The sequence below is a fragment of the Sus scrofa genome, chromosome 14 (genome assembly GCF_000003025.6).
Source record: "Sus scrofa isolate TJ Tabasco breed Duroc chromosome 14, Sscrofa11.1, whole genome shotgun sequence".
In the NCBI taxonomy this organism is placed as follows: domain Eukaryota; kingdom Metazoa; phylum Chordata; class Mammalia; order Artiodactyla; family Suidae; genus Sus; species Sus scrofa.
Window position 1 is genome coordinate 92,295,819 of NC_010456.5, and position 21,665 is coordinate 92,317,483.

At 37.1% G+C, this 21,665-nt stretch overlaps 1 protein-coding gene across 2 annotated transcripts in view; it reads right to left on the reverse strand.

The window, feature by feature from the left end:
* Positions 496 to 21,665, reverse strand: part of UBE2D1 (UB2D1) — a 34,119-nt gene continuing 12,949 nt past the window's right edge. The window contains exons 2-7 of one of the 2 annotated variants that reach the window (NM_001078674.1): positions 13,473 to 13,536; positions 13,348 to 13,379; positions 10,222 to 10,299; positions 8,946 to 9,051; positions 4,194 to 4,287; positions 2,397 to 2,442 (exon numbers count right to left, since the gene is read on the reverse strand). In NM_001078674.1, the coding sequence (NP_001072142.1) occupies positions 2,397 to 2,442; positions 4,194 to 4,287; positions 8,946 to 9,051; positions 10,222 to 10,299; positions 13,348 to 13,379; positions 13,473 to 13,536 (420 nt within the window). Of the gene's footprint in view, positions 2,443 to 4,193; positions 4,288 to 8,945; positions 9,052 to 10,221; positions 10,300 to 13,347; positions 13,380 to 13,472; positions 13,537 to 21,665 lie in introns of both variants that reach the window. The other variant, XM_021072207.1, reaches the window with a different exon arrangement.

Consider the following 21,665-nt stretch of genomic DNA (forward strand, 5'->3'; position numbering starts at 1 on the left):
AGCTGCTCTTTGGAATATTAACTCTTAGGGTTGCCCTTGTGCTGTGTTTGTGCTTCTCCAGGCCTTTGGAGCCTTTGAAATTGCTTAAGTAGTTGACAAAGTAAATTTTAAATTTTCCCTAAGGAAAAAATAAATAAATTTTCCTTAAGAGAGTTCATGGAGAGGTTGGGGTGGGGATATAACTGAAAGTGGAAAATGAATAATTATATATGGTTTACATAGGCATGTGTATAAGGCAGCTTGCAGCAATGCCAGAATCTTAACGCCCCTGAGGGAAGCCACAGAGACAACATCTGGTCCTTAACTTGCTGAGCCACAATGGGAACTCCTGAACTCTTAAGATTTTTAATTAATTATGAGAACTTGTGCTCACTCCTCAAAAGTGAGGTCGTACAATTTACATGTAAGCAAAGGCAAACGAGAGCTAAGGCAAGTTTTAAAAACTTTAATAAAGAAAAAAGACACTTCCAAAAATAAATGCCACACAAATAAAAGTTTTTTAAAAAGTGAAAGATATTCAAGAAACAAAACCCTTTATTATCAAAATACACTAAATTATTAAATCCAATGATGTTTAGTGTTCAAATTCTGGGCCAGTGTAGCTTATAATAACATAGCTAGTAAAGTGTATTTCATGATATGGTTGTTTCAAGACATCACTGAATATAGTTACTTTTTAAACCTATTTTCTTAAACATCCATTTCACAATTCATTTAATTATTTTACATTCATTTATAAAAACACATTTTCTAACAACAGGCTACTTTGTGCTTTAATAATAATGAACCATGGTAAAATACTTAAGTGATTTAAATTCTTTGCTAATGACTACATCCATCACAGATTTTGTACACTTATACAGCTACTGCAATAATCAGAAGAGCTACAACTCTTCTTAAAAATGACACTCAGGTTTGGTAAGCATGCTAATAATTAGAGATGTATTTTTCTCCAAGTTAAAACATTAGAACTTTCTAGCTTTCTTTAAAATCTGCAAAGATAACCTGCTTCTTTAAACCACTTTTAACTGACAATTTATAGCAGAGGGAAAGTGTCATTTTAGAATTTTCGTTATAACTTCTATGATAAAAAATGGATGTCCTCTTTCAAACTGTGATGGCACTAAAACTCTATTTTAGAAATTCTAGATTTTAAAATGTTAAGAAATACAGTATCAGTTACATCTAGAGGGGCATTTTAATGATTTAACCTAATTATTCTTTAGATCTATAAAGACTTTTCTTCAATGTGGGTGACACTGCCTTATTTGTATCTCAGTACTTTAGAAAATAATCCATTTTAGATGTAATCCAAGGCAAACCCCAACTTATTCTAAATTCTCTTCTATAGCAAGGAACCAATGTATATCACCCTTTAGATTGACAATTTAATAAACAGATATAAATCTGAAGCAATAAAATTTATATAATTAACGGTGATTAATGCCAAATACAGCAAACCTCATTCTCACAATTTGGAGTTAATTTTCATGCAAAATTTTATATAGAGTATTGATCCTTACTATGGATAAAGTAATTTTTTAATCTTTTTAAGTAATCAAGACAAATAGTAGAAAAAGAATTTTATTTATATGGAAAAAGCTACATTAAGATCTGTAAAAGGTGTCAATATAATATTGCCTATACAGAAAAAAACTCAGATGTGAATAGTAACAAACAAAAGTTACACCTCTTCCTACTTAGCAGTGCAATTAATTCACATTGTAATAAAGTTGTCAAGTATAACAAAATCAAAACAAGTGTTTCTCCATAATCAGTATACTGAGAATTACAGTGTAAAGATCATTTCAGGTTTAAGAAATCTGTAGCCAATCTACAGAATACCCTAAGACAAGGGAGACAGACAGTTAATTAATTTCATTATCAGTTGGGGTTTTTCAATACTGTTCACAGGAAAAAAGTAATGAGTTTACATACATGTAAATAGAATATATTTAGTCTATACAGTAAAAAAATACAAATTATAAAGTGAGCTAACAAAGAATGAAATCTGAATACAGATTTATAAAATTGACATCTTAGACAACACATACAGTATTTTTCATGTAAAAACATCTAGTTTCAGCAAAAAATAATTTGGTTGCTTTTCAGGTGCATTGTAGATCTTATAAGCTGAAGATGCAGATGTCCAAGTATCTTAAAAACCATAATAAATGTCTTCCTCAATGCATACAAAATGATAAATGCTCTCATCACAGTCTTAAGGATATTTTTGGAAGTTTCTTTTGTCTTGCTTCAGAAATACATTTAAAATGGGTAAAAATCAAAAGATTTCATGGTACAATGAAACAGTAAACAGTGCTCGATTTACTGCCAATGTTGAAAAAAAACCTAGATTTTACAGTACTCTGGTATATATGAAAATTTTTTTGATTTTACATTGCATATTTCTGAGTCCATTCTCTTGCATGTCTGTTGTATCTGTAGGCATACAAAAGGATATAGTAAAAAAACATACAAATTAAATCTTTTAGAAGATCTATGTAAAACTGTAGACTCTACCTTTTCAATCTTAATTGCAATAGTGATCATACATATACCACTATTGGGTCAATGTGACTTAGGCCCATGCATAAATAAAACAGAAAGCATGTTTTTTTTGTTTTTGTTTTTGTTTTTTTGTAAACTAATGGATCTCTTTACAATCTATATGAAAACATACCTAAATTATAAACAAGAAAATAAAGAAACCAATTTCTAACAGAAATCTACAAAAGTCAACTAACCCTGAGTAGTCACCACCTTTAAAATGCAAATGAATCAATGGTGCCAGCAAGATGAAGCAGCTTGAAAATAGGTAAGTTTAGGGGATAACTTCTCTTCCAGGGAGGAGATAAGGAATACAATATTCAGTATTTTCCAATTACCAACTTTTTTTAAATGGCTGCACCCAAAACATTTGGAAGTTCCCCAGCCAAGGACTGAATCTGAGCCGCAGCTGCAACCTATACCACAGCTGTGGTAACACTGGATCCTTTAACCCACTGTGCCTGGCAAGGGATCAAACCCGTACTCCTAATGAAGGCAGGAGTGCAGATATCTATCTACACTGTTTTCATTGCCTTTGGATGTATATTCATGAGTGGGACTGCTGGATCATATGCTAGTACTATTTTTAATTTTTTTTTAAGGAACTTCCATACTGTTTTCCAGAGTGGCTGCACCAACTTATATTCCCATCAACAATGAACAAGAGAACAAGAGTTCCCTTTTCTCTATATCCTTGTCAATATTTGCTATCTCTTGTTTTTTGATGATGGCCATTCTAACACTTGTGATGTATTATCTCATTATGATTTTGATTTGCATTTACCTGATGATTAGTGATGTTGAGCATCTTTTCATACACCTGATGGCCATTTGTATTTCTTCTTCTTCTTTTTTTTTTTTTTTTTTTAATTTTATGGCTGCACCGGAGGGATATGGAAGTTCCCAGGCCAAGGACTGGATCCAAGCCACAGCTTGGACCTATGCCGCAGCTGTGACAACACCCAATCCTTTAATCCATTGCACCAGGCCGAGGATCAAACTTGCATCTCTGCAGGGACCCGAGTCACTGCAGTCAGATTCTTAACCCACTGTGCCATAGCAGGAACTCCTCAACTTTTTAAAATTTAAATTTACTACCTAGAATTACAGACATAGAGAAATTACATATACTATGCCAATGCAGGACAAGTACTATTAAATAGTAAATGATTAAACAATAAGTGGGAAGGAACAAGATTTTTCTGTAAACAAAGTTTAAAAAGAAAGGTTTATGGAGTTCCTGTTGTGGCACAGTGGAAACGAATCCAACTAGGAACTAGGAACCGTGAGGTTGCCAGTGCCATCCCTGGCCTCACTCAGTGGGTTAAGGATCTGGCATTGCTGTGAACTGTGGTATAGGTTGCAGATGCAGCTCAGATCTGGTGTTGCTGTGGCTGTGGCATATGCCGGCAGCTACAGCTCTGATTAGACCCCTAGCCTGGGAACCTCCATATGCCTAGGGTGCAGCACTAAAAAGCAAAAAAAAAAAATAAAAAAATAAAAAGAAAGGTTTACTCCATTGCAAAGATAAACTTAATATAAACATAATGAACATAACCAGATATACTTCAATACATTAATAATACTTATGTTTTCACATTACAGAGAAATGCACCCAAAGAGAAACTAAAATAAGCACTTACTTTTCTTTGTCTGATTTGTAGATTTGTGCAATATCTGGTACTAAGGGGTCATCTGGATTAGGGTCACAAAGTAGAGAACATATGGACAATAAAACTAGAAGGAAAAGAGAAATTGTATTACATAATGAACTTTCTACTTTTACAAATTACACATGTAAAAGCAATTTTACTGAATAGACAATAAAGTTATAAAGAAAAATATAAAATGAACATATCCATTTTAGATGAACTTTGGTTAGTAGAAAATACCTTTAATGTTTTAATTACAAAATTACCATATAGTCTACATATAATACAAAATTATAACTTTGAAGTTTAAAATTCTATTTTAATTTCTATTTATTTAAAAAATATAAGCCTCCAAAATGGCTATTAACAACCTTCAAATTAAAAGAGTTTTCTACAAAAATATTTTTAGGTAACACACATATACCCCAAATGGTACATAACTGAAAGAATATTAGGATGGCATCCTAGTCTTTAGGTATTTCTTAGAGATGCTTTTTTACTTTAGTGAGAAAACTAACCACTTTTAATTCCATTTTGATGCAGAAAATCTGTGTTCTAATCAATTCAAGGTAAAGCAATCAAATTATACTTAACAGTCCAAACCATTTTGGGAGCTTGAGCTCATGTACTTTTTATACTTGGGCTTAGAGCTAATGAAGAAAGATTTGTAAGATTTTTTTCAAATTTTTTTAAATTCCATGTATATTATTAATACCAAATGCATTTAAAAATAATATGAACTCTTGTTTCTTGCCACGTTTTATCAAAATACTAATGCATACAGCTACATTTAAAAAAAAAATCTAAGTATCTGAAAAAGGAGGGAACAAGGGGTCTGGTTTCTCATTTGTCTGCTTCAATTACATGCCACCACTTCTGAAGGGATACCTGGATTCTTTGAAACAAACTTCCATCTTCACCTTCCTCTGCTATGTTCCTCTACCTTTTCCTATTCTTACATACCCAAAGGTGAATTTTTTAAAGCAGAGTTGATTCTTAAATGATATGGAAAAGGAGTGTTAAGGACTAATGAAAAACTAATATTTTATTCATCATCTTTTATTTTCCATCTGCCCAATGCAATTTCAAGCTTGTATATTAAAACAACAAGGTAAATTATGTTGGCTCCTTCTCCAGAAAGTTTCCAGACTAAACTCATGATAAAAAGCAAAATAAGATTTAAAATACTAAAAAGTGAAAAATTTACAAATAAGGAAAAGTATAAGCTACCTTATAAAGTAAGCAAAAGGGAAGTTCCTCATCTTCCCACTCCTACTGCCAAGAGTACTGTGCCTGATTTCATTATTATGCACACAAATCCAATGCTTTAAGATAAGGGAAAAGGTGATAGTTTTAGGGCCCCATCTGCAGCATATGGAAGTTCTCAGCTAGGGGTCCAATCAGAGTTGCATCTTCCTGGGCTACACCACAGCCACAGCAACGTCAGATCCTCAACCCACAGAGCAGGGCCAGGGATTGAACCCATATCCTCATGGATACTAGTCGGGTTTGTAACCTGATCAGCCACAATGGGAACTCCAAGGTAACAACAGTTAACATTCATTTGAGTGCTTACTATGCACTAGTTGCTGGGACCATATGTAGTGTTAGTATTATAATTCCCATTTGAGGAGTTCCTGTCGTGGCGCAGCAGAAACGAGTCCAGCTAGGAACCATGAGGTTGCTGGTTCAATCCCTGGCCTCGCTCAGTGGGTTAAGGATCCGGTGTTGCCCTGAGCTGTGGTGTAGGTGGAAGACGTGGCTTGGATCCAGCACTGCTGTGGCTGTGGCGTAGGCCAGAGGCTACAACTCTGATTAGACCCCTAGCCTGGGAACCTCCATATGCCACGGGTGCAGCCCTAAAAAGGGAAAAAAAAAAAAAAAATTCCCATTTGACACATGAGGAAATTCAGGCTCTTTGAAGTTGTTCTTAAAGAACAGTTTCCAGAAGCCAACAATAACTAATTATTTTCTATCAAGAGCTACCAACGTCAGAAGGTAAGTGTTCAACATCTAGTAGTTTGCTCTTTATAGGTAAGTGTTTAGCTGCATACGCCAAATAAATTCCATTTTGTGACACTACTGCAGGAAAGAGTATATTAATTTGAATAACCCTATGACACAGTATCTTTCCTTTATCTAGTGTGTAACAGTTTTATTACGTGAAAGATTTTTACTCTTTTTTTTTTTTTTTTTTTGCTTTTCAGGGCTGCACCTGAGGCATATGGAGGTTCCCAGCCCAGGGATCTCAGAGCTACAGCTGCTGGCCTACACCACAGCCACAGCAGCATGGGACCCGAGCCAAGTCTTTGGACCTACACCAAAGCTCAGGGCAACGCTGGATACTTAACCAACTGAGCGAGGCCAGGGATCGAACCAGCAACCTCATGGTTCCTAGTCAAATCCATTTCTGCTGCTCCATGACGGGAACGCCTATTATGTGAAAGATTTTAATTTTATTTTAATTTTTAATTTTTTTTTGTCTTTTTGCCTTTTCTAGGGCTGCTTCCCGCAACACATGGAGGTTCCCAGGCTAGGGGTCTAATCAGAGCTGTAGCCACCGGCCTACGCCAGAGCCACAGCAACGCGGGATCCGAGCTGCATCCGCAACCTACACCACAGCTCAAGGCAACACCGGATCCTTAACCCACTGAGCAAGGGCAGGGATTGAATCCACAACCTCATGGTTCCTAGTTGGATTCGTTAACCACTGAGCCACAACGGGAACTCCAATGTGAAAGATTTTTAAAAGGACACTAGAATCCACATGAATTTTTTTTTTTTTTGGGTGTACCTAAGGCATGAGGAAGCTCCCAGGCCAGGGACTGAACGTGCGCCACAGCAGTGACAATACTGGCTCCTTAACCCACTGAGCCCCAGGGAACTCCTTTAGCATTTAAAAAACAAGTTATAGGAGTTCCCTGGTGGCTCAGAGGGTTAAGGATCTGGTGTTGTCACTGTTGTGGTGTGGGTTCAATCCCTGGCCTGGGAACTTCCACATGCTGTGGGCACACCAAGAAAAATCACAAAAGACCTCATTACATATTCAGACAACATTTATTAAAAAAATTTTCTAGGCATTCCCGTCGTGGTTCAGCAGTTAACAAATCTGACTGGGATACAAGGGAAAACAGGTTTGATCCCTGGCCTTGCTCAGTGGGTTAAGGATCTGGTGTTGCCGTGAGCTGTGGTGTAGGTTGCAGACGTGGCTTGGATCAGGCATTGCTGTGGCTGTGGCTGTGGCTGGCAGCTATAGCTCCGATTAGATCCCTAGTCTGAGAACCTTCATATGCCTCAGGTGCAGCCCTAAAAAGCAGAAAAAAAAAAAATTAAATGACCATGGATTCCTCTCCTGAATCCTTCAAGAGAAACAGTTTTCTTAAATTTTATAAAAAGCAAACTACCAAGTTGCTTTTATTTATTTTTTTTTTATTTTTATTTTTTTTGGTCTTTTTTTTTTTTTTTTTTGTCCTTTTGTTGTTGTTGTTGTTGCTATTTCTTGGGCCGCTCCCGCGGCATATGGAGGTTCCCAGGCTAGGGGTCGAATCGGAGCTGTAGCCACTGGCCTACGCCAGAGCCACAGCAACACAGGATCCGAACTGCATCTGCAATCTACACCACAGCTCACGGCAATGCCGGATCATTAACCCACTGAGCAAGGGCAGGGACCGAACCCGCAACCTCATGGTTCCTAGTCGGATTCGTTAACCACTGCGCCATGACGGGAACTCCTGCTTTTAGGGGCAGATGCTTCTAACTCAAAATAGTAATTCAAGTTCTCTTCTGTTGGAGAACCATGACAAAATTAAGAGGCTGGCAAAGCAAACAGCATTGGCTAATGAAACAAAACAGCTTCAGATGCCCTATACATACATCTCATAATTTATTAAAGAACAGTGCTATATACATTTGCGAAAGTTGAGAATCTCCATGGATTATGTATCAGTCCTTACAAGGATGCTATAGATTATTTGAAGTTTAGACTAACATGCCACATGTGCTACATTATTCTAAAGTGGTAAATATGTCTCTCTTTTAAAAGCATTTATTTTATCTGCCTAGTCTGACATTTCTTCTTAGATGAAGTGAATTAGATGTAAAGCTTTACTCATTACGTCAATAAATAATTCCATCTAATGGGTAGGACAACTGGTCCCAAAATCTTATTATTATTATTATTTTTGTCTTTTTAGGGCCGTACCCATGGCACATGGAGGTTCCCAGGCTAGGGGTCCAATCAGAGCTGTTGCTGTCAGCCTATGCCGCAGCCACCACAAGGCCAGATCCGAGCCACGTCTGTGACCTACACCACAGCTCACAGCAACTCCGGATCCTTAACCCACTTCGTGAAGCCAGGGATCGAACGCGAAAACTAGTTGGACTTGTTTCTGCTGCGCCATGATGGGAACTCCCCCCAAATCTCATTTGTATTGCTATGTGTGTGTTTGCGTGTCTCTGTCTCTCTCTTTTTAAAGATAAAGCCCAAACTAAAGGAGTAAAAGGTCAACTGGCTTATCCCCAAATTCCTAGCTCTAACATTTAAATTTCTGACATTTCATCATTTAGATTTGCCCATCAACTCCTCAAGCAAGAGTAATATAAAAGATAGGAAAACAAAGCAGTATCAAAGCAGAAGAAAACACAGTAAATTGGTTTTTTTAAACTTTTGTCTCTGAGATACCTCTGCTGTATTTTTCCTGTCTCACTGTTACCAACAACTATAAATCTGATAAAGGAAATTACCTTTTGATACAGTCAGAGCCGGTGACCACTGTGACCTCAGGATATCGAGACAAATACTTCCATTACTGTTTATGTTTGGATGGTAAATTTTTGTTGTGAAAGCAATCTAGGCATAAAACATAACAAAACAAAACTGTGACAACCCATGAACTATGAAACCAAACAATTAATTTGCCCCAGGGTAAAATGTCCTCAATTTTATGTGATCTTACTGGAGAAATGCATTCAACACAAACTGGATGAGCATCTACTTTATACTCGCAAAGCTTTAGCTATTGATAATGTGAAAGCAAATAATCAGTCTCCTGCTCTCCCCACCCCAAGGAATTAAGAATTATTTTGGAAAGTGTGATAAATAAGTCTACAATGGTTAGTATGACTGGTTCGGCAGCACCTGAGGTAATTAACCATCCCTCAAAGCAAGACTTTTCTTAATTTGATTAACAAAGGGACACCTGGATCTAAAAATAGGATGCTGACCCTATTCCAGAAGAAAGTTGAGGGGCCTCGGCTTATAACCTGTCCTAAGAAATTCACCAAGAATTCTAATCTTCCACAAGAGCTGTTATATCACTTCATATACAATGTTTTCTTTGGTCATGCCTACAGCACACAGAAGCTCCTGATTCACGGATCAAACCCACACTACAGTAGCAACCTGAGCTGCAGCAGCAAAAACAGGAGGTCCTCAACCTGAGGAGCCAGAGAGGAACTCCCTATTCAGGGGTTTTTAAAAATCTAAAATAATTATTTCTTGAGTGACAGAATTTGTTAATGATTTCCTCCCGCACTGATATACTCCCATCATTTGTTTCCTCTTTTGATCTAACTTTAATAAGAACGTGCTTTTAATCCCACCTACCACACTAAAGGGACTGTGTCACATTTAGTTTTTATATTCCCCAATGCAACAGAACATGGTAGGTGTTCAGCAAATGTTTACTGAGTGCTTAAAAACTGAGAAGGAAGGGCCAACCTAGGATAGATAACCCCTTGAATGGAAAGTCTAATTCTTAACCATAAAACCCCCCTGTACTACATATATCTAATGAGGAGAGAAAGACAGGTAGGGAAGCTAATTTACTGCCTAAGAGACACTGCCTCCTGTGTACAGACATAATACAATATTTGAGTAAGAAAGCATAATTTAGATTCAGTGGTTTTATAGAAAAGATTGAACATGCCAGCCTACCCATGGTCTTTTGACATCATGAAAATATTGGATAGAGTAAAACCCCTGACAGAGTTGTCACATGAACCATAAAAATAAAGATACCTTTGGTGGTTTAAAAGGATAGTCTGTCGGGAAATGTACAGTGAGAAAGAAGACTCCACCTTGATATGCGCTATCAGGCTGAAATTACAAAATAATTGCATCAGTGTTTGATTACTATATTTATTAGTAGTAACCTAAAATGATTTCCCCAAAATATATCATTAAAAAAAAAAAATGCCAGGAGTTCCCGTCATGGCGCAGTGGTTAATGAATCCGACTAGGAACCATGAGGTTGCGGGTTCAGTCCCTGCTCTTGCTCAGTGGGTCAACGATCCGGTGTTGCCCTGAGCTGTGGTGTAGGTTGCAGATGCGGCTCAGATCCCGCGTTGCTGTGGCTCTGGCATAGGCTGGCAGCTACAGCTCCAATTAGATCCTTAGCCTGGGAACCTCCATATGCTGTGGAAGCGGCCCAAAGAAATAGAGAAAAGACAAAAAAAAAAAAAAAAAAAGCCACTTTGTCATAAGTTCAAATCATTTAAACTTGAAAACAGGTTTTTCTTTGCAGGACTGAAGGAGAATTTTCCAACAATTATGCTGACGTTGTAGTTCAAAACAAAACAAAAATAGGACACATGGTGGTGTGACTTACCCAAACAAATCTGTTTATGAATATAAATTTTTAAAGATCAGTATAGACACAAGCCTGCTGTGAGAAAAGAATAATTTTTGGCAGCAGTAATCAATATAGAAAAAATGGCTGGGGCTAGTATTTAACCTCCTTAATTACAAAACTAAAGTCCTGATGGTCCTTTAAGGGGTACGAATGGAGATGAACTGAAACAACCAAATTATAAAAGAAAAGGCTAAGTGACACTGTGATATAATTTAGACCTCAAATCTTCACTTAGTTTATAAAATAACATGGAAAATGCAAATAAGCCCCAAACAAAATTAGATAAATTCAATTTCATAGAATTATAAAATTAGGAATCAGTTTTACAAAAGGAATTTAAATTTGGCCATGCCTTTATAGCAATCAGGAAATATTTGTTACAAGCAAGAAAAAAAAGTTTTTTTTAAAAAAAAAGGGAAGGAGTTCCCATTTCGGCTCAGTGGTTAACGAACCTGACTAGTATCCATGAGGATGCGGTTCAATCCTGGGCCCTGATCAGTGGGTTAAGGGTCCGGTGTTGCTGTGAGCTGTGGTGTAGGGAGCAGACGCAACTCAGATCCCACGCTGCTGTGGCTGTGGTGTAGGCCACCAGCTACATCTCTGATTTGACCCCTAGCCTGGGAACTGCCATATGCTGTGGGTGCGGCCCCTAAAAAGACAAAAAAATAAAAAAATAAAATAAATAAAAATAAAAATGAAAAAATAAAAAAAAGGGAAAAAGAGGGAAATAACAAAAATACCTTAAATTCTATTTAAATTCCTTTATATTTAATTAAATGTACTATATTATTTTAACTTTTTATTAATAACAGCAAGGCTATTATTACCTCCTCTTTAAGTTTCTAAATAGACATTAGAGGTCTATACTGTATAACTATTCTTACTATATACCTAGTTTAATTCTTGTTCATCAAAAATTATAAAGAATGTAGAAAATTTAAGTTAGTTACCATCAACAGATATACTCAAATGATACCACAGAGTGGCAATATTTACATTACTAAAATAAAGGGGATATGAATAACATAACTGTAACCATTTGCTACATGTGATTTACCTAAGAAATATTCCTGAAGGGCTATAATTTAAATGGCAAGGATGAAACTGGAAATACTATTTTGAAGGTTCTTGGTAGGCAATGAAAACAGATAACTAGATTCTTTTTGGCCACTCCTGCAACATGAACTTCCCAGGACAGGAATCGAATCCGTGCCATACCAGCAACCCAAGCCGCTGCAGTGACAACGCTAGATCTTTAACCTGTGGCACCACAGGATAACTCCCAAATAACTAGAATCTTATTAAAACTTGTTAAATAAATATGTTGTACTTCCCCCTTTAAAAAACTAACTTAATACAACAATGTAATAATTTAAGTTACTTGCCCAGGACTCCTGCTCTGAAAATTCAGTAACTTGTATTTCTTTTTTTTTTTTTTTTTTTGTCTTTTTGTCTTTTCAGGGCAGCACTCTGGCATATGGAGATTCCCAGGCTAGGGGTCAAATCAGAGCTACAGCTGCTGGCTTACGTCAGAGCCACAGCAACGCTGGATCCAAGCTGCGTCTGTGACCTACACCACAGCTCATGGCAATGCCAGATCCTTAACTCACTGAGCAAGGCCAAGGATAGAACCCAAAACCTTATGGATCTGTTTCCCCTGAACCACAACGGGAACTCGGAATAACTTGTATTTCTTAAAAGTTAAACGTGCTATGATAAAAACTCTATAGCTTACAAAAACATGCTATAATAAAAACTCTATGGCTTATAAAATGAAGCTCTTCTAGGGGAGGGAGGAGAGAATGATGCTCATGGAAACATGTTACAAATATACTCTTAGCCAGAGAGTAGATTTGAGCTGTCTGTGTCCATTCTTATGCAATCAGATTTTTGCCAAAAGAAAGAAAAGCCTACTTCAAGTCAAAACTGCTTCTCAGGTATAGAAAGGAATAATCGTAACAAAGGTAAGAACTGTTAAGAGAATCCAGTCATAAAACAACAGGTAATTTTGAGTGTAGGACAATGCAACAAAAGAGGCAAATTCATGAGGTGGCAACAGCAGAGCCACTGTGATATATTATTGGTTCTCTCTTACACATAGGAACAGTGATGAAATTTACTGCAAAATAGTGCTTATTACATTATTGAGTTAACCAAACTTATTTCTAACCTACTAAAACTGTTGAAGTAAGAGTAATTACGCTTAGTTTTGAACAAATGGCTTTTTGTGTTTTTCAAAAAAAAGAAAGCAAATACATAGCCTGGTTACAAATTGTGGGCAGTCCATTACTATGCATAATGATCAAGGATTTGGCAAAGTAAATGTGATCCAAATGAATATTTGCCCCCATGGCTCTAGAAAAATCACCCTAAATCCTTGACTTGTATTTTGTTCCCAAAGTGATTCAGAACACAAAAAAATTCAACCTTAGCCACAAACATCTGATCAGAGGTGAAATGGCAAGAATGAAGTATGTCTGAGGGGATTAATTTTATATATGAATCATACTTACAGGCCCCATAATAGTTGCTTGCCAGTGGAACACTGAAACAAACAAAGGAGTTTTGGAGTCATTAACAAGTGTTCAAACCTGTATTATTAATGGTAGTAAATTCCTAGCAAGAGAGCAAAGCTTACGGTCATCTCCCACAGGTCCAGCCGAACAGTGAGCAGGTGGGTCACGCTGTAGATCACTTAATTCCTGGAACAAAGCAAAAATACTTGAGGTTAATTCTTTTCCAGTGAAACAAGCACAATAATCCACGAAGGCAGACTATTCATTTAAAAATCATTTTAGGTTGTTCTATTCAAATGTGGGAACATAAAATGTGCTTGGTCACTGAGATGTAGAAGAGTATGAAATGAAGGATTAAATTCCACGAGACAGCTCCAAATCTTGAAAAAAAATTAAATGAATTAAAATTCATTTAACATCCCTGGGGATGTTTTTCTTTAACATCCATAAGGCAAAATATTTTTTAGTATCTACTGAATGTGAGGTAATTTACATAAGTTCTAGGTATATAAGAAACAGATCTGACTTCAACAGTTTTTTTTTTTTTTTTTTTTTTTTTTTTTTTTTTTTGCTTTTTAGGGCTGCATCTGCTAGCTTCCTAGCTTCACAAATATACCATTTACTGAGAAGTGGGAATACTAGAAGACATGTTGAGTTCCCTTCTGGCACAGTGGGTTAAGGACTGGGTGTTGTGTTGTTACTGCAGCAGCGAAGGTCTTTGCTGTGGCAGAGGTTCAATCCCTGACCCAGAAACTTCCACGTGCTGTGAGCATGGCCAAAAAAAAAAAGACAACAACATGTTGATTTGGTAAGTTGATAGACTGAATCTGTGATCCCTGTGATATCAAGGAAAAATTTAGTTAAACATACAGGGTAGGAGCTTAAAAAAGGATTAGACTAGAAATCAGAAAATCACTGAATATATTTGGTATATATGTGTGTATGTTACTAGTCAGATTCATTTCCACTGAGGCACGAGGGGAACTCCTACCTGGTATTTAAAACTGTGGGAATGATGTAAACATTTTTATAGGAACACATGTAAACAAATACTACATTCATCAAATCTAAGATGCCAGCGACTGTAAATCACATCCTTATTTTATGTACTGATAATTAAGAAGAAATGCTGCCAATTAAATTTTAAGACACCAACAATTTTAAGGCACATCCAGACTTCAGAAATGTTAAAATGAAAAAGATATGCACCTTAGAATCACTGCCATACAGTAATTACAGCAATGAGTTCAGTGTTCTAACAGAGACAAACAAGGAAGAAGATGCGGTAGGGAAAGGTTGTCCTAAGAAAGTGATATATTGGCTAAGTAACCAATCGAGTCAAGTGCAAACTCAAACTCAGTTCTCTTCCCAAGTCTTCCAGTCTTTTCCAGTATACCTTGGTACTTTCATTTTCACTTTCGTTTTGTTTTGTTTTTATCCTCCACAGCTGGTGCTGTGCTTCTTTTCCTGACAAAAATTAACTAATGGAGTTAGCAGCTTCTTTGGTACAGGTACAATTAAACGATGAAGAGGCAGATTTCAGTGATTGGGAGTGGCTGTCGTGGCTCAGTGGTTAACAAATCCGACTAGGAACCAAGAGGTTGCGGGTTCGATCCCTGGCCTCACTCAGTGGGTTAAGGATCCAGCGTTGCCATGAGCTGTGGTGTAGGCTGCAGATGCGGCTTGGATCCTGCGTTGCTGTGGCTCTGGTATAGGCCGTCGGCTACAGATCCAATTAGACCCCCAATCTGGGAACCTTCATGTGCCACAGGTGCAGCTGTAGAAAAGACCAAAAAAAAAAAAAAAAAGAATAGTGGTTAAAAAAAAAAAAAAAAAAAAGCACGGTTTTGAAGTTCAAGTCCAGATGCCATCGATCACTTGCCACATGATCTTGGGCAAAACTTTGTTTTTCTCTATAAGCCTAAGTTTTCTTTAATACCAAGTGGCATTATGACATTCATCCACAGTTTCTATGACAAACAAGTGAAATGACACATATGAAATGCACGGCAGTATTTAGCACAGAGCTGGCATTCAAATAAAGATTAAGATAATATGGAATTAATAACAACCATCCAATTCTCTAGTGGCATAATATAATTATTTAACCATTTTAAACGATTGGGGGAGAAGCAGTTTCTAAGTCATAGTCTCACTTTAGAATGACTGTGCTTTATTTAACAGTTTTCTAATTTGGGCTTTTAGGAGATTGCTTTTGAAAAGATTCATCATGTTGAGTTTTCTAAACATTAGCGTAAATGGGTAAGTGGAATTTCTTTCCCCTTATTTTAACTAGAAATCTAGTTAATTGGAAATTGATAGCCTCTAATTGTGGTTTAAAAAACTTAAATATTTGTGCACATATATATTTTACAGAGTAATATATGTGTGAATAAACCACATATACATTAATACAAATTTATTTCTTTACTAAAAACCCCAAATCATATTTTACTTGCAGTAGCCTTAAATTGTGTTCAAATTTCAAATGTCAGACTATTCTTTCAAATCCCTTCAAAATAGTAAAGTAAAATACTCATTATCTTGTAGCTATATTTTTGTGTCTTGATTCAACCTCTTGTTAGAAGTTAGGACTAAGGACAAGTAAGAGAGAGAGAGAAGGAAATCCAACAACTGAACTCCTGCAAAGGCCAGGTTCTTAAGCTGTCTATTTAAAGCTCACTTATTATAGGAAAGAGGCAGCTGACAGCATGTCAAACATTCTTAACAGTCACATCAACCATTACTTACTACTAATGACATAGTGTTTTGATGAGATTTACACATCTTACTTAGACTTTCTAGGAGAGTCTAAATTTCTAATGTTCTATCTCTTTGTCAAAATATATGTCTAGGAGTTCCCGTTGTGGTGCAGCAGAAATGAATCCAACTAGGAACCATGAGGTTGGGGGTTTGATCCCTGGCCTCACTCAGTGGGTTAAGGATCTGACCTTGCCATGAGCTGTGGTGTAGGTTGCAGAAATGGCTCAGATCCCGAGTGACTGTGGCTCTGGCGTAGGCTGGTGGCTACAGCTCTGACTAGACCCATAGCCTGGGAACCTCCATATGCCGTGGGTGCTGCCCTAAAAAAAAAAAACAAAAAAGTAAAAGATCTCAAAAGACAAAGCATTTAAAACTATTCATTTTTAATTAAGTTGTATGTGTGTCTTACAAAAGCAAAGCAAAGCAAAACAGTGCTTTGGAGGCAACAAAACTGGAAGAGCAATGTAGAAATAGTCAAAAACCCATAATGCCACTACCCAAACCAAACCATTCTCAACATATTAGACTACCTCCATCCATGGTTGTGATGGGGAATAAAGCATGTCACTGCTGGTGAAGAGAGTGTTAGGCTGAAATAGAACTTTCTGGAGGGCAATAACTATGAAAGTGAAAAATGCATATGGTATCTGACCCAGTAATTTCACCTCATAGTAATTAATAATTGTCCAAATGGGGTGGGGAATAGAGTGGCATTGTTTCATACATGTTCAGATCTCCTTAAAGTCATGCTTATAAATGACAGCTAAATTTTCACTTTTGTTCATGCACTCAATGTTACAACATCATATATCATTAAAGTGGAAAACTCCACTGTATACCCAGGAGAAAACTGAGAATGAAAAAGGCAAATAATATCTTAGTTTTATTATGAAATTAATTTTGACCTCACAGACCTCTTGAAGGTCTTTAGAAAACCCTCTTCTACCAGAATGGTATTTTAAAACTAGGACTTTTATGCACTTTATCCATGGATTCTTCCACAATATAAGGTGTTTGATATTGTCTGAATTAAACAATACAATTTAAGAAATAGTGTGATCAGGAGAGCAGAGACATCTGAAATTTCTATTTTTCAGAAATGCAAATGATTAGACTTGGCAATCCAATCTGAATTAATTACTCCCTTAAGCAGATGTACAGATTGCATATAATAAAAAATCTTAATAACAAGTGTTAAGAGAGAGTAGTGCAGGTCACTTAAAAACAATGGGGTGGCCTTTTAAATAAAATAACATCTAGAAATCAACCTCAAAAGAATATTAATCATTAAGGTATCAAAAACACATGCCACTGCTACTATTTTCAATTTATAGAATGTATGATATTCTTACTAGACATTTTTGTTGTGGCTTTTCTGATTTAGAAAACCTCAAAACTCTAAATACTCCATCCTTATTGTTTATTTAAGAAGCTGATGACCTACTTTCAGGACACAGCTTTGGGCTGCTTTTCCAAGAGGAGTTAGGGGTTAGTGCTGAGCCGACCTAGTCTCAAAGTTGTCTTCTAAACACTGGCAATCCTTGATGACAGAGCTACCCATGGACAGAGCTGCAATCTGTGGCATGGACAGAAGTTTTTTTTTTTTAACTTGTTCCAAGCTTAGTTTAACCAGATGAACTAATTACAGCAGGAGTTTATTAAGCACTTCCACATCCTTTTTAAAGGGATCATGATTCTGATTTTATACCCTTCTCCCAACTCTACACTCCTAATGTTTTAAAAATTTATTTTAATGGTATAGGACTATGATGCTAATAAAAACCTCTCAAGTCACTGGTCAGGCACAGTTGTTGATAATTAAACCGGGGCAAGAAATTCAAGGAAAATTTTTTGTGGAAAAAAGTAACTTCATAAGATAAAAGTTTAACAGATTTGGAAAGAGGTCCTAGAAACTTAAAAGTAGTTGTGTCTCCAAGAAAATACATGTAATAGTAGCTATAAGCCTCAAGGGTCACCTTCTGAATATGTTCACGGATATTTAGAATACCCAAGGGAGTCCTAAAAAAAATTTCTCCTAGGACAGAAGTATGATCTATAAAGAAACTGGCATAAAATATCTTAACTGACACAAACTACTTTTTAAATAAAAAAATAAACTTAAATATGAAACATTAAAAAGGTTCCAAGAGCTGGGAAATTCTGAAAAGGCACATGGATTGCCTAAGAGTTTCTTTCTTACTCTAGCCCTTTAAACTTGGGGCACACCACAATACTTAACCTTCATTTGTTAAAACGTGGATTGCTGGAGCACAGAAAAAGGTATTCTTTTTTTTAAAAATTTACCAGCTATTATAAGCAGCGCTGAGGACTGCTGCATTTTGCCCCACGTGCCAAGAGCACCAACTCCAAGGGGCGCCATTCACATAGATTTCAATGTAAGTGGTGCCCCAGGGCTCTACAAAGCTTCAATATAGAAAGTTGCACATAAAAGAAATGAACATATCCTTCACACCCAACTTAGGATATCATCACAAATTTGAATAAACAGCATTTTTTTTAACTTCTTTTTTTAATAGATTTTTATTTTTTTTCATTATAGTTGGTTTACTATGTTCTGTCAATTTCTGCTATACAGCTAAGTGACCCAGTCATAAACATATTTTTTCTCACATTATCCTACATCATGTTCCACCACAAGTGACAAGATATAGTTTCCTGTGCTACACAGCAGGATCTCATTGCTTATCCACTCCAAATGCAACAGTTTGCATCTATTAACCCCAAACTCCCAGTCCATCCCGCTCCCTCCCCCTCCCCCTTGGCAACCACAAGTCTGTTCTCCAAGTCCATGAGTTTCTTTTCTGTAGAAAGCTTCATGTGTGCCGTATATTAGATTCCAATATGTGATATCATATGGTATTTGTTCTTCTCTTTCTGACTGACTTCACTTAGTATAAGAGCCTCTAGTTCCATCCATGTTGCTGCAAATGACATTATTTTGTTCTTTTTATGGCTGAGTAGCATTCCATTGTGTGTATATGTGTATATATACATCTTCTTAATCCATTCATCTGTTGATGGACATTTAGGTTGTTTCCATGTCTTGGCTAATGTGAATAGTGCTGCAATGAACATAAGGGTGTAGGTATCTTTTTCAATGAAAGTTTTGTCCAGATATGTGCCCAGGAGTGGGATTGCTGGGTCATATGGTAGTTCTATATTTAGTTTTCTGAGGTCAAACAGCATTTCTCATGTAGAAGTAAAAGTGACGGTGTTTGACATCTGAGTGGGACCATGAGCACTTATTTTAACTTTACTTCATCCATGTGCTGAAAATGGGAGGCAGGGGAAGGGCAAACCTGAAATTCAAAAATTAAAAGTGAAGAGGCGTTCCTGTCATGGCTCAGTGTTAACAAATCTGACGGGCATCCATGAGGATGCAGGTTCGATACCTGGCCGTGCTTAGTGGGTTAAGGATCCGGTGCTGCCGTGAGCTGTGGTGTAGGTTGCAGATGCAGCTTGGATCTGGCATTGCTGTGGCTGTGGTGTTGGCCAGCAGCCATAGCTCTGATTCAACCCTAGCCTGGAAACCTCCATATGCTGCGGGTGCGGCCCTAAAAAGACCCCCCCCCTCCAAAAAAAGTGAAGACAGTGACGTTCTAGTGGAGGGAAAAGGAAAACTTTTTTCAATAGATGGTGCTGTTTGTCAACCTAGCAACTATTTCCTAAAGGGTATCTATATAGGAAAAAAAAAAAAGAACTTTAACCTCCCTCTACCTCAAACAATACACAAAAATCAATTCTAAATAGATAGGAGGTTTAAATTATGAAAGGTAAAATAGCACTTTTATTTCACTTTATTTTTTGTCTTTTTAGGGCCTCACCCACGGCATATGGAAGTTCCCAGGCTAAGGGTTGAATTGGAGCTGCAGCTGCCAGCCTATGCCACAGCCACAGTAACTCAGGATCCGAGCCTCATCTGTGACCTACACCACAGCTCAGATGCCATATCCTTAACCTACTGAGTGGGGCCAGGGATTGAACCCGCATCCTCATGGATACTAGTCGGGTTCTTTAGCAATGAGAACCTCGAGATTTCTTAAATAGGACACAAAGAGGATTAACCATAAGTGAAAAAGAGAAAATCTGGATTTGATTAAAATCAAGAACATCTATCTGGGAGTTCCCTTTGTGGCACAGCAGAAACAAATCTGACTAGTATCCATGAGGATGCAGGTCCGATTTCTGGCCTTGCTCAGTGGTTCAGTGATCCGGCACTGCTGCGGCTGTGGTGGAGGCTGGCAGCTGTAACTCCGATTCAACCCCCAGCCTGGGAACTTCCACATGCTGCGGGTGTGGCCCTTGAAAAAAAAAAGAGAAGAACATCTATCTGTACACAGAGAAGACACATTAAAAGTGTGAAAAGGTAAGCCATAAAATAGAAGATATTTGCAATACATGTATCTGACAAAAGGCTCACATCCAGAATATGTTTTAAAAAAAATCCCATGGATTCATCTTTCGTTCGTTCTTTTTTTTTTTATGCTTTTTATAGCCACACCCGTGGCATGCGGAGGTTCTCAGTCTAGGGGTCTAAGTGGAGCTACAGCTGCTGGCCTACACCATAGCCATAGCAACGCAGGATCCAAGCCGCATCTGCGACCTACACCACAGCTCGTGGCAACACCAGATCCCTGACCCACTAAGCAAGGCCAGGGATGGAATCTGCAACCTCATGGTTCCTAGTCAGATTCATTCCCGCTGTGCCACGATGGGAACTCACGGATCCATTTTTCAAAGGCAGACTTGAATAAGCACTTTACAAAAGAGGCTATCCAAATGGTCAATATGCACATGGGGAAGGGCTCAGCTCCATTAGTCATTACTGAAATGCAAATCAAAACCAAAATGCCATGTCGCTACAACTCCAAAATAAAAGTTAAAATAAAAAAGGAAGTACAAAATGTTGGCAATGAAGCGAAGCAACTGGAACTCTCATGTGCCACTGGTGGAAGAAGAAAAGTCTGACAGTAACTACGAAAGGTGAACAGAGGAATATTCAATGACCCTGCAATTCTACTGCCAGTGATATATAAAGAAATCATATAATGTGAAAGATGGCTATCAGATAATGAGACAAGCTATAAATCCATATACGAAAAGAACACACTGTGTGTATACATATATTTTGTGTATCTTTCAATTTCATTTCCAGTGGCTTTTTAAATCTAAAATTGAAATACATCATTTCAATTTCCGTTTGCTCCTTTGAGACAAAGTGAGCTTAAAACAAACCAATCTTAAACACAGACCATGCAATAAATATCATAAAAAACTGGTGAAAGTATGCCCCAAGCTAAAGTAGTCTTTGTTAGTGAAGCAACTTTCTATCCTAATACAATTGAAACGCAAGTAAAAAACTATTTAGGATATTTAAATTTCAAAATAAAAATATAAGACATAGTAATGAAAGGCAGATTACAAGATACTGTCCCTATATTATGACTGGCACTATAAAAGCACTATGAGTCCACAAAAACATGTACTTAATGGATTTATACAGCCTTACATGGCTAAGGATCTCTATTCTA